Genomic DNA, 24,361 nt, shown 5'->3' on the forward strand with positions numbered 1-24,361 from the left:
AAAGTGTAAATTGGTTGTTTTTGCGTTATTTCAAGCAAATTCGTACTTCCTGTTTGAAACGAATTTTTGAAGCTGCGTCACGGTCATGACATAATAGCGTGTATTCCAGCGTGCAGACTGGGCGTCTGTGCCAGAGTGTGTCTTATTACGTCTTACAGTGTGTTGCATTAATGCATGAGTAAGGCTTGGTTCAAACCAATCAGCGCGCTCTATTGTGCAACTTCATTAATATTCATTAGTGTCACTGTGTTTACGCCACAGAGACGCCACGTTGTGTTGGCAAAACAAGCGTGAAGTGTTGCTTTTATAGTTTGCTGCCATTAAGTTTCGTTTTCATTTTCTCTCTGTGAGAGCTCAGAGTCACGTGTGGATTAACAGTGTACGCGACGCTCGACAACAATAACTTGCGTGTCTAAGGAGGAACATTGTTTACCTGAGAGCTGTTCTCATCTGCAAACGCTGAGATCCGGATTCGCTTGTAGTCTTCTCTTCATAAAGACGCGGCTCTAGTTGCTGGTGATTGTCCTGTCTCTACAGATTTGGTAAGTGAGCGACCAGTGCTCTTTGTTTATTCAGTTTGTTCGTATCGAATTAAGTTAACTATTGCACTGAGTGCAAACATAGCACCGCATTTTGTGACCGGAATAACACACGCGGCTTTCTGACGCTACCTGCCATGTGCATCTAAGTTTCCGGGAAATGCAGAGGTTTTTTTTCTCTCATTCGCCGTGCGGTATCAAACATTGCATGAAAAATACACGCTTAGAGCAGCTCCTCGAATCAAATATCGCGTTTGTCGCGAGGGGCATGAATGAATCCCTTGAATGAAAGAGCCAAACTGCAGTTAAAGTCCACCATTTAATAATTTGGCAAATAATTCGACTACAGATGTCCATGTAGGTTAAACCCCATCACTTTCTCATGTGTGTGTATTTTGACTGAAACTTGCGCGTGCCCAAATAGACACTCCCACACCCTCCCACTTTAGTTCCTCCGACACTCCCCCCTAAACAGAGCTGGACACGCCCACTTTTCTGACTTTTTCCAAAGTAGAGGTGTGAAAACACCCTGCTGAATCGAGGGGGTTTCATGGCCCTTTAACTAGGCAGGTTAGGGTTATTAGGCAAGTTATTGTATAACAGTGGTTTGTTCTGTAGACTATCAAAAAAAATTGGCTTAAAGGGGCTAATAATATGGACCTTAAAATGGTGTTAAAAAAATTTAAACTGCTTTTATTCTAGCCGAAATAAAACAAGACTTTATCTATAAGAAAAAATATTATCAGATATACTGTGAAAACTTCCTTGCTCCGTTAAACATCATTTGGGAAATATTTATTAAAATTCATATTTATTAATAATTCTGACTTCAGCTGTATAAACACACACATTTAATGAATATAGATATTTTTGTATTGAATCAAAGATTATATTCCTTTTATTTAGTGTGTAAACTACAATATTAAGCTTAACCTTGACATTACAAAAGTTAATCCCAAATCAAATCGCAATATCAGTTCAAACAAATTACAATTAGATATTTTCCCTGAATCACCCAGCCTAAACATGTCACATGTTGTTAGAAAAAGGTCTTTCTTGAATAGATCTCTCAATACATTTAGAATTTGTTCATCTCAACTCATAGTACTTTGTGAATTTACAGAGTTTCTTTTATTTGTCTGCAGACCAATGTAGCCTTAGTGTCTCCTCTCCTGCGCCTGGAGAACAACCACTGTCACATCGAGGAGAGCGAGTATGTGCTGAAGAAAGCCCACAAATACAGCGAACTCATCATTCTCTATGAGAAAAAAGGCCTTCATCAGAAAGGTGCCGTCACTTATCATTCTGCTTGCTGACATGTGGGACTAGATAAGGGGTGGGCAGCCTTCTGGCTATGAAATGCTTTTGTGTTACATGCTGTATTATGCAAAATGTTAATTGCTCAAGGAAAAACTAACAAATTTCATAGTCAAATGTATATATTTAGTGATCGGACACATGCTTGTTTAGTTAATAATCCTGCAAAAAGTGCAGAATTACTATATTTTTGAATTATGTAATAATATCTTATATTATTATGAGTAGGGCTGCATGATGCTGGAAAAATTGCACGACATACGATGTTGTTGAGTATTGATATTTCTTAAAATATAACATTTCCCTAAAAAATGCTATTTCTATTAGCTGTTTTTAAATAAATAATTAATTACTATTAAAATCAACAAATAAAATATTATATTTCAGATCTATTTCAGACTAAAAACCTTTAATTGACAAGGTACAAGCATTTCATCTTTAAATCACTATAAATAAGTGTAAATCTCAGCAGATACTTTGACTGGTTGGTTGTTGCCAACACGGTTAGTGTTTAGTTTCAGCTCTGGGTCTAGCCAATAGCAGAGCCGGGGACAAAGATAGTACTGCCCCATCTGATTGGTCAAATTTAAATAAACAACCAATGCATAAGATAAAGGCGACGCGGTGGGTAGCACGTTTGCCTCACAGCAAGAAGGTCGCTGGGTCGCTGATTCGATCCTCGGCTCAGTTGGCGTTTCTGTGTGGAGTTTGCATGTTCTCCCTGCGTTCGCGTGGGTTTCCTTCGGGTACACTGGTTTCCCCCACAGTCCAAAGACATGCGGTACAGGTGAATTGGGTAGGCTAAATTGTCCGTAGTGTATGAGTATGTGTGGATGTTTCCCAGAGATGGATTGCGGCTGGAAGGGCATCCGCTGCGTAAAAACTTGCTGGATAAGTTGGCGGTTCATTCCGCTGTGGCGACCCCAGATTATTAAAGGGACTAAGCCGACAAGAAAATGAATGGATGAATGCATAAGATAAATGCCTGCTATACGTTTATTGCATATACTATTATTGCGCTAACGCTAATTTGTGCAGCTCTAATTTTAAACCAGTTTTGTCATAAGTGTATTTAAGCTTTCAAATATCCTTAAAGTTTTTAGGTGTAGACTTTGAATATTCTTAGTCCTCAGAGCGCTCCTGATTTAAGTAAATAAACTAGGTGTCTTGGTGACTGTGATTGGTTGTCCAAGAAGACGACAGAAAGGAACGATTCTGGTCAATCTTCTCAGTCATCCTGAAAAACATTTTTTCTTCCTTAGTCTGAGTTGATTAACACTGTTTATTAAAAGTATTTAATTATTAACAGGGTTCCCACGGGTCATGAGTTTCTGTAATTTAAAAAGGTTTTTTTCCAGACATTGAAAGCGAGGGAATTTTATTTATTCATTTGAATATCAAGGACTTTTGTTTGTCACTTTAAATTTTATTTTCTGTTTATCAAAATTAATTTTCTTTTTCTAATCTCGTTTCACACATTTTGCTCAGTGTTATGGTTAGGCTATTTTAAGTGCCATTTTATTTCTTTCCCTTACTTCAGCTGTAAGGAACCAGTCTGTACTAAGGCTAGCGGGACAGGAAATGTACATTTCAAGAGCTTAGGCTACCAAATTTTCACTTATTTTCAAATTTTTAGGTAAATTATCTATTGCAGCTCACATAACAGCTATTAAATTCATGAAGAATTATATTTAGGCGCAGACTCTTTTAATGTTTTGTATTGCACAACAGCGCTTTGTTTTTCTATTCATTGTAAGCCATATAAATTCAGCTTTTTAGACAGGGAAAAATCCAAGTTTGACATTTGGTTGAGAGTGTAAAGCCTGTATTAATTACTTCATAAAAATTGTATTTAACTTGCTTTTATTATACTGTGTAATTTTGTTACTAATTTTGTTACTCAATGAGTAATTTAATTAATTCAATACTTAGACAATAGAAATTAATCTCCTAATTCTCTAGATTTTTAAAAAATACAGCCAAAAGGCCATGTTTGACTCAAATGTAACGTGTGTGCATTTTAATAACAAAAAAAAAAAACATAAGTTATCAGACTTGCTCTACTAAAATGAAAACTTTCAAAGCAGTGACATCCTTGATTTCATACCATATTAGTTTTTAGCTCAGTTTATTGTTTTCTTAACCGTGTGCTACTGTCTTGATTATAAATTATTCCGCAAAATAAATTTAGTGTAAGAAAGTAAGTGCTTCTCCAAATGTAGAATTTGTTTACAGCACAGGTGTCAAACTCAGTTCCAAAAGGGCCGCAGCTCTGCACAGTTTAGTTCCAACCCTAATTAAACACACCTGATCAAACTAATTGAGTCCTTCAGGCTTGTTTGAAACCTACAGGTAAGTGTGTTGGAGCAGGGTTGGAACTAAACTGTGCAGGGCTTCGGCCCTCCAGGAATTGAGTTTGACACCCCTGGTTTACAGTATTTAAGCCAAGTACATTATCAGTAACTAATTAAATTATCTAAAAATAAACAGTAATCCCTTACTTTGCTGTTTCCAGTGGCTAGGCAATTTAATTACAGCAACCAAATGGCTTTCTAACTAATTACACCCAACACTGCCTGCAGTTTAGCGAGACATTGAGTCATCTATAAAAGTAGATCTTGTATTCTTCTGTATTTGTGTGTGTGGGTGTTGATGATTTAAAGTAAGCAGAATGTCTAAATGTGTGAGTAGACTAACAGAGAAGTGTGTTTGTCCAGCTCTGCAGGTTCTGCTGGATCAGTCCACTAAAGCCAACTCGCCTCTGAAGGGTCACGAGAGGACAGTGCAGTACCTCCAGAGGCTCGGTGAGATCAGCACACTCATTTACTGCACATCTCACATCATATAATCAGGTTAAATGTGCACTTGTGTTTAATAGTACAATATATTGTGGAAATGAACATGCATGATGTTGTTGTCTTCGCCACTTCGATTTACCGTGCAATTTTCTTACATGGCATGTAACTTGTTACACAAGGAAAAATATTTTACTTCTGAAAATAATTAGTACCTGTCTACTGGCAACACAGTAATCTAGGTAGTGTTTGCATAGAGACATGTAAGTCTTCAGTGACTTCAGCCAGTTTCATTGAATGTTGAATCCCATTTCAAAAGCAACATCAACGATTTGGTTAATCGTTAGATTTTTCTGTTTCGGGTTGTTTCACTAACTGCTGCAGTTAGTGAAACTTTGCATTGTGCGCCTCTGAAGGATCTAATGGACCCAGAAATGGTGCTGAACAAATATAAAAATCCATGTCAGCCAATTCGCAACAAAACAGGGATTCGGCATCTGTTGAGAAGTGAATTTCATGCGAAAATGAATGAGTAAACTCAAAATGTTCAAGCATATTAATACATTTAAATATCATGATTTACTCATGCAAGCAGTGTCTACTATGAACACTTCATGAGCACAATTATTTTCAACATTGTTGATAATGAGCATTGTTTCGAATCAGAATGGCGGGGCAAGACTGGAGAAATGATGATGAAAATGTAGCTTCATATCAGTCACAAGAATAAATAAAATTTTCTTTTTCTTTTCTTTTTTTTTTTACTTAGTTTTTATAGATTTTTTTTTAAGAAAATGGGTACGTTCTTTGTACGTGGATTACTCAGTTAGCTGGATTTGGTTATTGACGATTTGACATGATCCAGGATCGTTTTGTTCTTCAAAGCTGATCCGAGAGTTGTTGTCATAGCAACAGTTCTGCTCGCTCAAACCTGGTCGGGAGCAGGTTCAATTCATATAAACAGGATTAGATCGGCTTAGTCCAAGCAAAGATAATACAGAAAGTGTTCCGAATTCTGATATTTCTGATATTTGACTTGGGGAAAATGGTAAATAATTTTTAATTATATATAAAGTTATAGTTATTAGTAAAATAAATAAAGTTTTATATATTAATAAAACTTATGCAATCTGCACCCCTGAAATGAAAGTACGAAGACTGCCACCTGGTGGTGCAAAGAGAAAACTTGTTGTTATGAACTTTTTTAGATCGCTTTAGTACAATCAGTGTAATATAATAGACATCCACAATATGCGACTTTTCAAAAGCAATAATACATTTATGCTGTCAAGTTTTGACAGTTAATATATGATGGGTATTTGGTGCTTCATTTCAATAATTCAATTCAAGTTGCAGACGCCTTTACCAATATCAAAATGCTTTTGTAAACATCCAGTTATTCTTTACACCAATTTAAAAAAAACAGCTACTATAATACTACTATGGCTACTATAATAAAAAAAAATCCGCTCCAACTGTAAAACTAAATAAACTGCTCTTGACACATAAAAGGGTCAATCATGCAGCCCTCAACAAGGTGTAAAGTTATTACGTGTCATATTTAACAAACCGTTTACTGCTAATTTGATGTAATTTTGCTCAATGGATAATTGAATATTAATCAGATGATGTCATTACGCTGCTGTGCCGTCAGCCAATCATTGCATTGCTGATCATGATTTCGAGGATCGATTGATCATTCCTTCACAACACACTCAGCGATCTCAGATCAGTTCATCCTGACTAGTGAGTCACGAACTTGTTTGAAGAACTAAATTAGCCAGAGATCAGTTATCAAGATTAAAAGATCCAGGATCTGCCAAATCATCTTAGATCATTTAAGCGAGCTACGAAGAACAGACCCAATATAACCAGTGGGAACAAAACAAACAAAAAAAAACATATATACAGAAATATACATATATACCTACATATGTACGTTTATAGGCAAATACATACGTTCCACACATGTATATCTATATACATGCGTATATAAAAATAATGAATTAACCTCATCAAAATAAATAAATAAATCAAATAAAATAAGTGTAAAGTAAAATACAATAAAAGATTGCCAAACATATTTTCACAATGATGCATAACCTCAAGAATTATGTAAATGTTCAATTATAAATAATTATATTGTCATTAAGGAGAAAGCCAGCCGTTTACTCCATTTCTTTTCAAAGATCTCTAATCGCTATCGAAGAGCATGTGTCATTTTTTCCATTTCCTCAACTTCTGCTATAATTTTGAACCAATCACCTTTAGGTGGTGGCTCTTCTTCATACCATTTACAGGTTATAGCTTTTTTACTTGTTGCCAAAAATATCCAAAATAGATATCTATCCTCCTTTTTAAGTTTAATAGGAATATATGCTAGATAAAGTACTACAAATGATCTAGAAATATGAAAATCAAAAACATAATTGATGGATGCTTAGACAAACTGTGACTGACCCAGATAAGTCTAAAACTAGATGGGAACAGGATTTGGGGATAACACTAGAAAATGACCTGTGTGGTCAGCTATGTAGAGATGGGGTAACCTCAACTTTGAATTCCAGATTTAGACTAATCCAGTTTAATTTCTTACACCAGCTTTATTATACTCCATCCAGATTACACACATTTAAAAACAGTATTTCTCCTCTCCGCTTCAGATGTGGTATAGAGGAAGGTACATTTTTGCATTCTACATGGCTGTGCCCTTAAGTGAAAGTGTTGTGCGTACAAGTATGTAATATTATATCACAGATTCAAGGAATTGATTTTCCATTGGATCCAGAGATATGTTTATTGGGTAATTACACAAATTCTAACCTCCAGCATAACTATGCTATTAAACTTACCGAAATGTTGCTGACAATAGCTAAAAAATGCATTGCTTTAAAATGGAAAACCGACATTGATTTACCAATTGGACTGTGGATCTCAGAAGTTTACAACTGTATACCATTGGAGAAGATCACATATTCTTTGAGAGGAAAGGATGAAGTATTTCAAGAGATTTGGAATCCATTTTTGAACTACATTAAAACAGTACCACTTGATTTGATTTGACAAAATGTTTTTGTTTCTGCTGGCTTATACTGTATCTCCTCCCTTTTTATTTGTTTATTTAATTTAATTTTAATTATTTATTTAATATACTATGTATGTTTTAATTTAGTTTGTTTGCTGTTGTGTTTTGATGTTCTGTATTGTTAATTCTTGAAAAAGCAAAATAAAAATATATAATCACAAAAAAACATAATTGATGGCGGAGTGCACCATTTAGCATTTTCAAATGTATTCCGATGGAAATGAGTAACTGATATGTGACCTTGGACCACCCTTGGTCTTATGTTACATGGTAACTGGTGTTTTTTGATTGTAGCCAAAAACACATTGTATTGGTCAAAAATAAAGGTTTTCATGTATGCCAAAAATCATTGCAATATTAAGTAAAGGTCATGTTCCATAAAGACATTTTGTAAATTATAAAATGTAAATATATCGAAATTGCATTTTTGATCAGTCATTTGCATTGCTAAGCACTTCATATATAATTTTTTTTTTAACCCTCTAGATTTCTCGAATAGTTGTATCTCTACCAAGAATTATCCCAACAAACAATACATCAGTGGAAAGTGTATTTAGTCAGCTATCAGGTGACTGTATAAATCTCAATTTGCAAAGATTGGGATTTACAAATTATGGTCCAGGGTCACATATTGTAATGATATTTCAAAATATTTAACTAAATAAGGTCTTGTTGAGGGCGATGCAGCAAGAAGGTTGCTGGTTCGAGCCTCGGCTGGGTCAGTTGGCATTTCTGTGTGGAGTTTGCATGTTCTCCTGCGTTGGCGTGGGTTTCCTTCGGGGGCTCCAGTTTCCCCCCACAGTCCAAAGACATGCGGTACAGGTGAATTGGGTAGACTAAATTGTCTGTAGTGTATGAGTGTGTGTGGATGTTTCCCAGAGATGGATTGCGGCTGGAAGGGCATCCGCTGCCTAAAAACTTGCTGGATAAGTTGGCGGTTCATTCCGCTGTGGCAACCCTGGATTAATAGAGGGACTAAGCCGACAAGAAAATGAATACATGAATGGTCTTAATGAGGATTAGGCATATTTTATAAACATTTGCGATACTTGTTTATCCTGTTATTTCCAGTACTTTTTTTTTTTCTTTTCTAAAGACCGAAGTCTACATGTCGTGAACCAATTAATATAAAATGTATTACACAATATAAATCAAAATAAAGCAAAAACATCAACAGTTTCAGATAAGAATCCTTGTTTCTTTCTCAACATGATGTTTATTTGTGTCTCTCTGCTCAGGATTGGAGAACCTGGGAATCATCTTTGAGTTTTCGCCGTGGGTGTTGAAGATTTGTCCAGAGGACGGCCTGAAGGTGAGATGAGCACCGTATAATCATAAGACATGTGTCCTCTGTGCTGATTTTGAAGAGTTGAGCCTGAGTTGCTGCTTACAGATTTTCACGGAGGACCTAACGGAGGTGGAGACACTGCCCAGGGATCAAGTGTTGAACTTTCTGAAGGAGGGCTTCAAGGAGTTGGCCATCCCATACCTGGAGCACATCATTCACATGTGGGACGAGACGCGGCCTGAGTTTCACAACGTTCTGATCCAGCTCTACCTGGAGAAGGTGCAAGGGCTCATGAAGGCGTATCTCAACACACTGCCTGAAGGTCAGACATACAGTCGACTCACACCACTTTAGTAGTTCCGGTTAGACATGTAACGATGAACCACAAACAGGCTGGATGATTTTCCAAAACTGTAATAATTTATTTTTGGGGCTGATCTGTCCTTTAGCTGATCATGTATGATGCACACAGCTTTAAAACACTCAGCGTATTCACCACTAAACACGTAGCTCTTCAAAATATACCCCGTTTGATAATAGATAGAAAACAAATTAATGAAAGAGGTCATTTAAGCTTCATATAGGACCTCTTTGTGCCCTCAGGCCAGATCTACCAAATGAATTTCTAGCACCACACACAATATGTCCAGTATTTCCACAATGTATCCATAAACCTTTCTAAAAGGAGAGCTTTCCATCTTCACGAAAGTTTTGTGGATTGTGTGCAGGCGTTCCAGCTGTAGCTGCAGGAAAAGAGAAAGGAGAGCTGGGCGAGTTCAGGAACAAACTTCTGTCTTTCCTGGACGTTTCCAGCAGTTACGAGCCAGAGATACTCATCAGTGATTTTCCTTTCGACGGTGAGTCCAGAGGTCAGACAGATCACTCAATATGACATCTAGGAGTACAACTGGATGACGAAATGTTGGTTTCCCGCTTTCTGTCAGGCCTGTTGGAGGAAAGAGCGCTTCTTTTGGGACGTATGGGGAAACACGAGCAGGCTCTGTTCATCTATGTCCACATCCTGAAGGACACGCGGATGGCTGAAGAGTAAGTGAAGTCGTCTTTAGTGTCCGGCAGTCTTCTGCTTTTTGATATCAGCATTTACTTTTTTACCTGGTTAATACATTAATCATTGCAAAATTGTGGATACATTATAAACTGTAATGATAGAGAGCAAATGTATACACTCACCGGCCACTTTATTAGGTACACCTGTCCAACTGCTCATTAATGCGAGTTTCTAATCAGCCAATCACTACTCAATGCATTTAGGCATGTAGACATGGTCAAGACGATCATCTGCAGTTCAAATCGAGCATCAGAATGGGGAAGAAAGAGGATTTAAGGGACTTTGAACGTGGCATGGTTGTTGGTGCCAGACAGGCTGCTCTGAGTATTTCAGAAACTGCTGATCTACTGGGATTTTCAGGCACAACCATTCGAAAAAGAGGAAATATCCAGTGAGCGGCAGTTCTGTGGATGCAAATGCCTTGATGCTAGAGGTCAGAGGAGAATGGCCAGACTGGTTCCAGCTGAAAGAAAGCCAGCAGTAACTCAAATAAGCACTCATTACAACTGAGGTCTGCAGAAGAGCATCTCTGAACACACAACACGTCAAGACAAATCTGCAGCTACTGTGTGATGCTATCATGTCAATATGGACTAAAATCTCTCAGGAATATTTACAGTACCTTGTTGAATCTATGCCACAAAGGATTAAGGCGGTTCTGAAGGCAAAAGGAGGACCAACCCGGTATTAGTAAGGTGTACCTAATAAAGTGGCCGGTGAATGTAATTTTTCCATCAACTAAATAGATTATTAATGAAAAACAATGCAAATGCTTTAATATGATTTGGAAACATTTGACTCTGTTCCTAATAATTTTTAGAGTTGACCGTAACAGAGTTGATATTTTCAAACATTTTGTACATTAGATGCAAAGCAGATACCACATACATGCATTTTCATCATATTGTTTAAAAAAAAAAAAAGGTGAATGAGATATTCACTGAAAAATCACAATATTGACAAAATTTACACAGCAAAAACCTCAGAAAAAAACATTTGTATTTTAAGGGAATTAAAGAATTATCAAAGTTTTGTTTCCCTCCTAATAATTGAAATCATCGCTACTGATGAAAACTACTGCATTGAACACAAGCTGCCGACATGTATAGCTCTAACGCATCTGCATTCTTATTGTGTTTTGATTTTCCTCAGGTACTGCCACGGTCATTATGATCCTGAAACTAATGGCAATAAAGATGTGAGTGCTGCTCAACTTTCAGTGCTAATTCAGTGAAAATTAAGTTAATTCTACAATTTATGCAAGGTACTTCAGCCTGTTCTGTATGATGCAACATTCCAGTCCTTATTACAATGTCAACTGAATCAAACTGAGAATCGTGATATAAACTGAACCGAGAATTTTGTGAATCGTCCCACCCCTAATAATTTCCTAAATGTGCATAGGACTGTTCATGGTTCTCTATGCTCTACAAAATAAAGACATCAGAATGGAAATGCTCACAATTACAAATATGAGAGGCTTTCGGTCAGTGTATATTTTGGTCATTAGATTTTCATTGTAGAAACATATTGAAAAACAAAAAACAAGTCGTTTTTTGATTTTCGTTTGAATATAAAAAAAACAAAAATTTAAGTTTTTTGATTTTCGTTTTTTAATTTTAAAACAAAAATCAAAAAACTACTTGTTTTTCTGCTTCACGGTGAAATATTTCGAATAACAAAAAATAAAAACACCAGAAAACAAAAATGAATGAAGACTTGTTTTTTTTTTTATATTCCGAAACCAGATAGGCCAACTCATTTACAGTGACGCAATGCTTCCACACACAGGCTAGCCCAATATAGGCTATTATTTTTTTCACACTTAATGTTCTAAAAGTTATTTTCTTGTGATAACAAGATTTTGTTAATACATATTTTCTCCATTGAAGGCGGTTATACGGAACAATATAATTGACTATATATGCATTATTTGCATTGTTAATCAAATTTCTGAAAATAAAGTTTATTGTTAAAATCACTTCCATTTGACGAGTGTCAGTAACATTGGACATTCGTTTGGAATCATTTGAATGCCTCTCTCACTTGAAATGCTTTGTGGTCAAATTTGGGGAAGTGAAAGTATTATGGTTTAAAGAATGGTTTTCAGAAATGTGTTCAGTAAAGCAACCTAATGCTTGCATGTATCATCAAAATAAAGGTTGTTTCATTTAAAACATGACAAAAAATAAATAAAAATAGCCTATAACCGGCCCTTGTATGAGAAATATGTTGTTAATGGGGAAAAAATGTCTTAAGAAAATCCAGTTATGACAAGAAAATACCTTTTACAACAATATTAAGTGGAAAAAAATAATAGCCTAAAGTAGGCTAACAGGTCAGCATTGTGTCGTAAATGAGTTGGCCTATCTTGTTTCAGAATATAAAAACAAGTATTTATTCGTTTTTGTTTTCTGGTGATTTTATTTTTTGTCATTTGAAATAAAAAAATGGAAATCAAATCATTTTTGAATTTTGCTTTTTCGTTTTTCACCATTTTTTTGTTTTAAAATTCTAAAATCAAAAAACGCATTGAATTTCAATTTTCGTTTTTTTAATCTTAAAACGAAAATCAAAAAGCGACTCAATTTTCGCTTTTCAGTATCTGTTTCTACAAAGAAAATCCAATGACCAAAAGATACACTGACTACTTTCATTTGTATTGTGTTTAGTATGTGAGAATCTGATTAATAAATAACAGTTTGAGAGTTGCAACATTCATCAGTACTAAACTATTGCATAAAAATGGCTTAGTGGAAACGTATAGACGTGCAGAAATTATAAGTTCTCTTTGACGCATTGGATTGAATTGCTGCTTCATTTGCTAATGTTTATTCGGTTTAATTCACATCTTCTGATGGAAACAGCCTCTGTGGACCCACAACAGATGTATCTGTCTCGTGGTGACACATTTTCTGTGAACGTTAACAGATGGATTTTGTGTCTGTAGGTGTATCTGTCACTGCTGCGCATGTATCTGTCTCCTCCTGATGTTCATTTCCTCGGGCCCATTAAGATGGAGCTATGCGAGCCACAGGCAAACCTCCAGGCGGCGCTGAACGTCCTTCAGCTTCACCACAGCAAACTCAACACCACCAAAGTGAGCGTCCACCGCTAAATCCTACTAGTGTTGTCGAAAGGACTGACTTCAATACCAGACGATACTGACATTTTAATAATGTCCATTTACCATAGGTCTGCCCGATTCTGGATAAAGTGAGAACGTTAATATCTACGTTATTTACAACTTTACCACCTGTTATTCACAGCCTGTGCAGGTTCTGTTTACTACAGTAGACCTCATCATTGGGTTATCCTCTCTGTGGTAATCAAACAGCTCACAGCCACGATTAAGTCATTACATGAAGATAGAAATGACTTTTTTAGTTGAATTATACCAAATTAATCCAGTATTCTGACTCTTTCAACACTATTTAGAGTCTGGCTGTGTTCACGTTGCCGATTAATGTATGCAAGATGATGTATTAAAAGACTTTTGCTATTACATGCTTTTCTCCAGACATTGGAAACAATCGGCTGACTCATAGCGTGGTGGGTCGAATTGAGATCACGATCTTTTAACGATTAATCATGCAGCCCTGTTTTGACACTAACATTTTAGCACTGTTGAGCAGGTTCTTAAACACCTTTGTGTTCACATGCTCATCAGAAATGACTGTGATTGGCTATAATGATCATCGCCTCACTCTTCATCGAGCACTTAAACAGATTCACAGACACTGGAGCCTTTGAGATCTGCGTCTATTAGCGTATCTGTCAATCTGTAGATATATAGATGTTAATAAAATTTTAGTACTAAAGTCAGCACTTTTGACAACCATAAATCCAGCATTGGCATTTCACAAAAAAATGCAAAAAATAGTTCAGCTAATTTTCCCATTTAAAGCTGGATGTCATTGCCCCTGCTGTTTCCATTGTACAGCAGCTAAGTTTCTAGATTTGTTACGCCAGAATAAGGGTATAGTTCATAGCTATATCAGCCTGGAAAAATAGCAACTTTTAATTTTCTATTGGTCTTAGTAGCTCACATGTGATTACACAGCCACGAATAAGTCATTACATGAAGATAGAAATGACATTTTTAGTTGAATTATACCTTATTAATCCAGTATTCTGACTTTTTCAATACTATTTGGAGTCTGACTGTGTCCTCAATGCTGAATAATGTATTTTAAACGATATATATTTAAAGACTTATGTGACCGCCTTTATGCTTCTCTCCTTACCTTGAAAAACATGATCGGCTGAATCATGGAAATGCTGGATTAAGATTGTGTGTGGGGTTCAATCGAAATCTTGATCTTTTAACGATTAATCATGCAGCCCTATTTTGACGCTAACATTTTAGCACTGTTGAGCAGGTTCTTAAACACCTTTGTGTTCACATGCTCATCAGAAATGACTGTGATTGGCTCTAATGATCATCGCTTCACTCTTCATCGAGCGCTTAAACAGATTCACAGACACTGGAGCCTTTGAAATCTGCGTCTATCAGCGTATCTGTCAATCTGTAGATATATATAGATGTTAATAAAATTTTAGTACTAAAGTCAGCACTTTTGACAACCATAACTCCAGCATTGGCATTTTTGCAAAAAATATTTCAGCTAATTTTCCCATTTAAAGCTTGACAGCTAAGTTTCTTGATTTGTTACGCCAGAATAAGGGTATAGTTCATAGCTATATCAGCCTGGAAAAATAGCAACTTTTAATTTTCTATTAGTCTTAGTACATTATATAACTACTGAAGAGTCAAGCTTTAAATTTTTGAAACTCTTTGGAGTAAGATGCTAATAGTCTAATCAAATTTAAAGATCTATGCTAAGCTAAGCTAGAAGTGTTCCCGCCAGACATGGAGATTGGTTGAATAGATGAACATCTTTCAGCTTCACCACAGCAAACTCAACACCACCAAAGTGAATGTCCACCACACACAAACAACATCCCTCTAGTGTTGTCAAAAGTACCGACTTCAGTACCAAACAATACAGAAATTTTTATAATGTTCATTTGATGTAGGGCTGCACAATTCTGGACAAAATGAGAATGTTAATATCTATGTTGTTTACAACAATGACCTGTTAATCACAGCCTATGCAGGTTCTGTTTACTACAGTAGACCTCATCATTGGGTTATCCTCTCTGTGGTAATCAAACAGCTCACAGCCACGAATAAGTCATTACATGAAGATAGAAATGACTTTTTTAGTTGAATTATACCATATTAATCCAGTATTCTGACTCTTTCAATACTATTTAGAGTCTGGCTGTGTCCACAATACTGAGTAATGTATTTTAAATCATATATATATATATATATATATATATATATATATATATATATATATATATATATATATATATATATATATATATATATATATATATATATATATATATAAAGACTTATGTGACCGCCTTTATGCTTCTCTCCTGACCTTGAAAAACATGATCGTCTGAATCAGAAATGCTGGATTAAGATTTTGTGGGGGGTTAAATCAATATTTTGATCTTTTAACGATTAATTATGCAGCCCTATTTTGACGCTAACATTTTAGCACTGTTGAGCAGGTTCTTAAACACCTTTGTGTTCACATGCTCATCAGAAATGACTGTGATTGGCTCTAATGATCATCGCTTCACTCTTCATTGAGCACTTAAACAGATTCACAGACACTGGAGCCTTTGAAAACTGCGTCTTTCAGCGTATCTGTCAATCTCTGGATATATATAGATGTTAATAAAATTTTAGTACAAAAGTCAGCACTTTTGACAACCATAACTCCAGCATTGGCATTTCACAAAAAAAATGCAAAAAATAGTTCAGCTAATTTTCCCATTTAAAGCTTGACGTCATTGCCCCTGCTGTTTCCATTGTACAGCAGCTAAGTTTCTTGATTTGTTACGCCAGAATAAGGGTATAGTTCATAGCTATATCAGCCTGGAAAAATAGCAACTTTCAATTTTCTATTGGTCTTAGTTGCTCACATGTGATTACACAGCCACGAATGAGTCATTACATGAAGATAGAAATGACATTTTTAGTTGAATTATACCTTATTAATCCAGTATTCTGACTCTTTCAATACTATTTGGAGTCTGACTGTGTCCTCAATGCTGAGTAATGTATTTTAAACGATATATATTTAAAGACTTATGCGACCGCCTTTATGCTTCTCTCCTGACCTTGAAAAACATGATCGTCTGAATCAGAAATGCTGGATTAAGATTCTGTGGGGGGTTAAATCGATATCTTGATCTTTTAACGATTAATTATGCAGCCCTATTTTGACGCTAACATTTTAGCACTGTTGAGCAGGTTCTTAAACACCTTTGTGTTCACATGCTCATCAGAAATGACTGTGATTGGCTCTAATGATCATCGCCTCACTCTTCATCGAGCACTTAAACAGATTCACAGACACTGGAGCCTTTGAGATCTGCGTCTATTAGTGGATCTGTCTGTCTGTCTGTAGATATATGGATGTTACTAAAATTTCAGTACTTAAGTCAGCACTTTTGACAACCATAAATCCAGCATTAGCATCTCACAAAAAAATTCAACAAAGAGTTTTAACTATTTAAAGCTTAAATATCATTGCCCCTGCTGCTTTCATAGTAAAACAACTATGTTCCTTCATTATTACGCCAGAATGACAGTATAGTTCCTAGACATATCTGCCTAGAAAATAACAGCTCTTCATTTTCCGTTGGTCTAAGTACATGAAGAAACTACAGAAAAGACAAGCTTTAAATTATTTAAACTCTTTGGAGTGAAATGCTAAAGGTCTAATCAAATTTTTAGATCTATACTAAGCTAAAAGTGTTTCTGCCAGACATGGAGATCAGCTAAATTCATTCAAAAATGGCAAAATTCAACTTTTTAACTCTTGAGTCTTTTAAAAGGAAAGTTCCTTTAGGATGCAGGTAAGACATATTGTTAAATGAGACTCTTTCTGCTGTCAACTATTGTGATTATTGTGAGGTAAACATCTGTCAGTCATTTTGCTGTCAGATTAAGTTCCAGATTCCTGAGCAGGACTTTCCAAACCTCACACAGAATCCGTGGCATGCCGACTCATTGTGTTTAAATTCCTCTCTTTGTCTGTCATCAGGCCATAAACCTGCTGCCAGCCAACACACAGATCCGAGAGATCCAGGTGTTTCTGGAGAGCGTGCTGGAGGAGAAGGCTGGACGCAAGCGCTTCGACCAGGTCCTGAAGAGCCTTCTACAGGCAGAGTTCCTGCGGGTTTGTACACTCGTGTAGTCAACACTTTTGGTTTGGTTTTCTGTGCAATTGCTGTCATCATTTTAAAACTGTGGATACTGGTGTGGCTTCTATCTGAATCTTTAGAAATCAAATCCTAATTTTGTGCAGTGAGGTTTTTAGCATTGTCTCATGTCATGTTTTATATATATATATATATATATATATATATATATATATATATATATATATATATATATATATATATACAGTAGCTTTATAAATTTGAAAGTTGAGAACTGATAAATACACATCTTGACAAGTAAATACTTACACAACCAAATATAGTAGACAACTGGTTAAATTTAAAACCTTAAATGCAGAAAACAAGAAAACTTTTCCCAAAATAACTCAGAGTAGGGACATGAAAATGGAATTTGGTACCAATCGATAATGAAATTTTAAAAACGGCCATTTCTTAAACAGCGCTGATTTGCTATTGTGTTCACGTGCTCAACAGAAATTTCTGTGATTGGCTGTGAAGGTCATCAGTTCACCGAACTCACCACTGAGAGCATTTTAAAGCCGGGATTCATCGAAATCAGTGACTTTGAAATGCTCCAGTGTCCTTGTATCTGTGGTTACACTCTGTAATCAGCAGTGAGTTTAGTGAACTGATGACCTTCAGAGCCAATCACAGTCCTTTCTGTTGAGCACGTGAACACAATAGCCAATCAGCCCTGTTTAAGAACGTGCTCAGTAGTGCTCAAATGTTAGCAGGAAATGGATGTTTTTAAAAAATTCAGTACCGATTGATACCGGATTCCAGTATCGTGACAACCCTACCGGAGATGGCATTGTTTCCTAAAAAAAGATAGACACTTTTTAGGAAACTAGAATGTTTACTCTGTTATTCTGCCAGTTAAACAAGTACTTGCTTTTATGTGTTCTGTAAGTAGTTGATGAGTTTACATGCTGTAAATCCAGCAGTTCTGATCTCTCCGCTTAATAGATCAACTAATACGGTCTAATAATAATTATTAACAAAATATGTCCTCTTACAGATATTTTGTTTTGCATTAATACATCTAATGTAAACATTAAAAACATTAATATCTAATGTTTTACAACTTAATCAATTTGAGCTGATAATATTGGTCAAGAGAATTGTGCCGAAGCTTTTTCCTCACATTGACATTGCAAGTTGCCAAAAAAAATGGTTTTGCCCCTCCCCTCTCTCCAACCAAACGAATTTTGATTTACTGACAGTAAAACTGATCGGTAAAACCCTGAAAAACAACACTTGTTGTTCATTGAGCTGTTCATTGTAATTCTTAAACGTATATTGTAAATTTAAAAAGAAATATCTCCATCGGAGTGAACTTTTGAGATTTGTAACCTTTTAGAATTTTTTTAATGCCCAAACTTACACTCTACACTGACTAACATTCAAAAAGAAATACAGGACATCTTTACTGTTGTGTTGTGTGTTTAGGTGCAGGAGGAGCGTATCTTTCACCAGCAGGTGAAGTGTGTGATCACAGATGAGAAGACCTGCAGAGTGTGCAAGAAGAAGATTGGAAACAGGTGTGTGTGTGTGTTTTCTTCCCCAACCCTAAACCCAACCATTACCGTTATTAATGTCTACGTCTTCCCCAACCCTAAACCCAACCGTCACCGTTAATTATGTCTACGTCTTCCCCAACCCTAAACCCAACCGTTACCGTTAATTATGTCTACGTCTTCCCCAACCCTAAACCCAACCGTCACCGTTAATAATGTCTGTCTTCCCCAACCCTAAACCCAACCGTTACCGTTAATTATGTCTACGTCTTCCCCAACCCTAAACCCAACCGTCACCGTTAATAATGTCTGTCTTCCCCAACCCTAAACCCAACCGTTACCGTTAATTATGTCTACGTCTTCCCCAACCCTAAACCCAACCGTCACCGTTAATAATGTCTGTCTTCCCCAACCCTAAACCCAACCGTTACCGTTAATTATGTCTACGTCTTCCCCAACCCTAAACCCAACCGTTACCGTTAATTATGTCTACGTCTTCCCCAACCGTTACCGTTAATTATGTCTACGTCTTCCCCAACCCTAAACCCAACCGTTACCGTTAATTATGTCTGTCTTCCCCAACCCTAAACCCAACCGTCACCGTTATTAATGTCTACGTCTTCCCCAACCCTAAACCCAACCGTCACCGTTAATTATGTCTACGCCTTCCCCAACCCTAAACCCAACCGTCACCGTTAATAATGTCTGTCTTCCCCAACCCTTGACCCAACTGTCACCGTTATTAATGTCTACGTTATTTCCAACCCTAAACCCAATCATCACCATTATAAATGTCTACGCCTTCCCCAACCCTAAACCCAACCACATCCCAGTTATTAATGTCTACGCCTTCCCCAACCCTAAACCCAACCACATCCCAGTTATTAATGTCTACGTCTTCCCCAACCCTAAACCCAACCGTCACCGTTAATAATGTCAAGTCTTCCCCAACCCTAAACCCAACCGTCACCGTTAATAATGTCAAGTCTTCCCCAACCCTAAACCCAACCATCACCGTTATTAATGTCTACGTCTTCCCCAACCCTAAACCCAACCATCACCGTTAATAATGTCTGTCTTCCCCAACCCTAAACCCAACCGTCACCGTTATTAATGTCTACGTTATTTCCAACCCTAAACCCAACCATCACCATTATTAATGTCTACGCCTTCCCCAACCCTAAACCCAACCACATCCCAGTTATTAATGTCTACGCCTTCCCCAACCCTAAACCCAACCGTCACCGTTAATAATGTCTGTCTTCCCCAACCCTTGACCCAACTGTCACCGTTATTAATGTCTACGTTTTTTCCAACCCTAAACCCAACCATCACCATTATAAATGTCTACGCCTTCCCCAACCCTAAACCCAACCACATCCCAGTTATTAATGTCCACTTGTTATTAACTTCTCCACTGTGCACATACAGCCGCGAGTTGCTGAGGCTTTCATACTTGACATGTTCACCATTGTACTGTTACTTGCAACCACAGGGGTGCGACACTGAGTAGCCTAACTGTCATGACAATACGGACAAAGATTCAGTGTTGTTTTCCAGATATGTTTCTGAAATATCTGCAAACATATTATGATATTTTTCTATTTTAGAAGTGTCAGAAACTTATATACAGCACCTTTAAGGTCTTGTAAACAATTTACTTGCACTGCTGGGTTACTAGTTAGCATATAAACCAGGATGTGTGTAAGCAGTTTGAGGAGATACTGAATGAATCCTTATTTTTCTGTCACTCTTTGTGTCCAGTGCCTTTGCCAGGTATCCAAACGGTGTGGTGGTCCACTACTTCTGCTGTAAAGATCGCAACACATGTCCAGCAGAGTAAAAGCAGAAAGAGTCCAGACCGACTTGAAGTAAATCTCTCTCTCTCCGCTTTCTGTCTGGATCTCACTTTACCCTAAAACGCCAAAGACCACTCGTCAGTCTGGTCTCGTTAAACAACTTCCAAAAACTATGAAGCCAATTCAGATTTGTAAGCTTGCCTAAATGCACAACACAGATCGGTAGCTTTTTCCTCCCCCTGATGAAACCTCCTGTGTGTGCGCTTTACTCACAGTGCACCTTTTCATCCAACGCGACGCTTTTTGTCTGATGACTTTTAGTGTTTGCGCTGACCTGCAGGCTCACAGGACTGTTCTTCTGCGCCACTCGGCTTCACTTCAGATGAAATCAGACACCAGACACAAACCTTAATGTGGCCCGTCTACACAGAGGGCAGCTCCGGCACACACTGTGGAAACAAATATCCATTACTTAAAGGGATAGTTCACCCCAAAATCTACGTTTTTGAGTTTGTTTTTGATGGATGCTGGTTGCTTGTCTTCTGTAGTAGGAAAAAATACAATGCAAGTAAAAAATCTGCTGTTTTTTTCCCTCCAGCATTCCTCAGAGTATCTTCCTTTGTGTCCAACAGAGGTTTGAATGAAGTGAAAGGTGAGTAAATGATGACAGAATTTTCATTTTTGCGTGAATTGTCTCTTTAACAGTTTCTGTATTTTGTTCATTGAAGGGTGTTCATTGCATTATGGGAGCTTGATTTCTGCTCTGTTAAAGCACAGAGTAAAATTTTCAACATCAATAGTCGACAAAGTTACGGTTATTGACATTTTAATAGTATGAAACAAAATGTTGTATAAGAAATAATGAATATAAGTCAGAAAATGACCGAAGAAGTATTATTATCAGTTTAAATTGTAATTGAGACACCAATATAGACCGTATTTGACTCCAAACTAATAAAAATGTCAGTAAAATCCCTTTTTTTAACATTAAAAGTTGTTTGTTATCAGATTGAGGTCCAATAATGGAATTTAAAAGCATCCATAAATGTAAAAACAAAACAAATACGGTGGGAAAAGGGTAATTTACAGTGCATGAATGCTCGCAGATCAGCCATGTTAACATTTAAAGAGACAGTTCACCCAAAAATCAGCATTTTTCTCCCTCACATAGTTTTTATGAAATTCTATTGAACACAAAGGAAGATGATGAGGAATGTTGAGGAATAATAGCAGCCGTTGACTTCCACAGTAGGAACAAAATACAATGCAAGTCAAAAATCTGCAGTTTTTTTCCCTCCAGCATTCTTCAGAGTATCTTCCTTTGTGTCCAACAGAGGTTTGGATGAACTGAAGGGTGAGTAAATGATGATCGAGTTGAGATTTTTTGGTGAAATGTCCCTTTAACAGTTCCATATTTTGTTTATTTGAGGATGTTAATTGCATCATGGGAGCCTGATATCTTCTCTGTCGACTATTGATGTTGAAAATTCAACTCTGTGCTTCAACAAAGTTTCTGTTATTGACATTTTAATGGTTTGAAACAAATAATTTCTATAAGAAATAATATATACAAGTCTGTAAATTTACAGAAAAAGTACTATTATCATTTTTATATCAGAATTTCCAACACTGATATAGACAATGTTTCACTTCAAACTAATACAAATGTCAGTAAAATCACTTTTTATTTGAACTTTTCAACATCAGAATTTGTTGGTTGAAAAATTGAGGTCCAATAATGTCATTTAAAAGCATCAATAAATGTCTAAAATACTGGAAAAAAGACTAACTTATGAATATATATATAATTTTACAGCATGGATGCTCGCAGATTCATCATGTTAGCAATTAAAGAGACAGTTCACCCAAAAATCAACATTTTCCCTCACAAAAATGGCTTTCATGAATTTCTGTTGAACACAAAAGAAGATATTCTGAGGAATGTTGAAGAATAAACGCAGCTGTAGACTTCAACAGTAGGAAAAGAAATACTATAAGTCAAAAACTGGCTGTTTATTTCCAACATTCTTCTATTGTGTTCAACAGAGGTTTGGATGAAGTGAAGAGTGAGTAAATGATGATAGAGTTTTCATTCTTGAGTGAACTGTCTCTTTAACAGTTTCCGTATTTTGTTTATTTAAGGATGTTAATTGCATTATGGGAGCTTGATTTCTGCTCTGTCGGCTATTAATGTTGAAAATTTAACTGTGCTTTAACAGTTACGGTTATTGACATTTTATTAGTTCAAAACAATATCTCGTATAAGAAATACTATCTGCAAGTCTGTAAAATAACAGAAAAAGTACTATTATCAGTTTTATATAGTAATTTACAACACCGATAAAGACAATATTTCACTTATAACTTATAAAAATGTCAATAAAATCACTTTTTTCAACTTTTCAACATCAAAAGTTGTTGATTTTAACAGATTGTGGTCCAATAGTGGAATTTAAAACCATCCATAAATGCAAAAACAAAACAAATTACAGAAAAAGAAGCTAATTTATGGATATTTGTACAGGGCATGGAGCTCACAGATCTATCATGTTAGCATTTAAAGGGACAGTTCACCTAAAAATCAACATTTTTCTTACACAAATAGTTTTTATGAAGTCCTGTTGAACACAAAAGATATTCTGATGAATCCGTATATGAAAATACAACATAAATCAATGCCTTTTTTTCCCCTAACGTTCTTCAGAATATCTTCCTTTGTGTTCAACAAGAAGAAAGAAACGGTTTGGATCAAGCAGTGGATGAGTAGATAATGTCAAGCATTTTTATTTCTGGGTGAACTATTCCTTTAATAAAGCCATTAAAACCGGTTTGTGTGTCTGAATGAGGAGCAGAGCAGCGACTCTACAATCTCAGTATTTTTTTCTTTTCGTTACTTGAGTGGCTTTTATTTATTATTAACACACCGTCTAAACCTGTTGAGGAATGTTTCACCTATGTGTGCAGTCGTGTGGCTTCCTAATGCGTCTGTCTGTTTAACACTCGTGCTTTCTGTCCTGTGTAGAGCACGAGCTGGACTGTTGCTCGAGAGAAAGCTCATTCTCGCTACACGAATGCGAATGTATAGACTGTTCATTTAAATCTGAGCTGGAAGAGCAATCTAATAAAGGTTTCTTCTCTTATGCTGCTTGTCATTTCTTTGGACTGTAACTGTGCGTTCTCACCGAAGGCAGACAATGAACAATACATTTACTACAGTATTTATTCATGTTAGTAAACGTTATTTAATGAAAATTCAGTTGTTCATTGTTAGTTCATGTTAACTCACGGTGCATTAACTAATGTTAACAAACATGGACTTGAATGTTAATAATGCATTAGTAAATGTTCAATTATGATTAATAAATGCTGTACATGTTGTTCATGATTAGGTCATGTTAGTAAATGCATTAACTAATGAACCTTATTGTAAAGTGTTACCATTATAATAGCTTTATAACCATCATGTTTATGACGGATTTATGACAAATTATGTCATCTTGGTAAAGTCGGGTTGTCATGACAAAGACAAGAACAGGTTATGTTCAATTTGTTAATGTCAGTTGATATGAGAAAGACCTTTCCTTTGGCTTAGTCCCTTTATTCATTAGGGGTCTCCACAGCAGAATGAACCGCCAACATATCCAGCATATGTTTTACACAGCAGATGCCCTTACAGC

At 36.3% G+C, this 24,361-nt stretch overlaps 1 protein-coding gene across 1 annotated transcript in view; it reads left to right on the plus strand.

Annotated features, from left to right (window-relative positions):
- The window catches only part of vps39 (VPS39 subunit of HOPS complex), a 38,742-nt gene extending 14,918 nt beyond the window's left edge, over positions 1-23,824 (plus strand). The window contains 11 exon segments of the mRNA NM_001113540.2: positions 1,685-1,826; positions 4,574-4,660; positions 8,975-9,048; positions 9,130-9,346; positions 9,753-9,881; positions 9,969-10,071; positions 11,246-11,291; positions 13,044-13,193; positions 17,230-17,364; positions 18,818-18,909; positions 20,650-23,824. Of these exon segments, the coding sequence (NP_001107012.2) occupies positions 1,685-1,826; positions 4,574-4,660; positions 8,975-9,048; positions 9,130-9,346; positions 9,753-9,881; positions 9,969-10,071; positions 11,246-11,291; positions 13,044-13,193; positions 17,230-17,364; positions 18,818-18,909; positions 20,650-20,728 (1,254 nt within the window). The 3' untranslated portion in view covers positions 20,729-23,824.
- The last annotated feature ends 537 nt before the right edge of the window (positions 23,825-24,361 follow it).

The sequence above is a fragment of the Danio rerio genome, chromosome 17 (assembly GCF_052040795.2).
Source record: "Danio rerio strain M-AB ecotype USA chromosome 17, GRCz13ab, whole genome shotgun sequence".
NCBI lineage: Eukaryota > Metazoa > Chordata > Actinopteri > Cypriniformes > Danionidae > Danio > Danio rerio.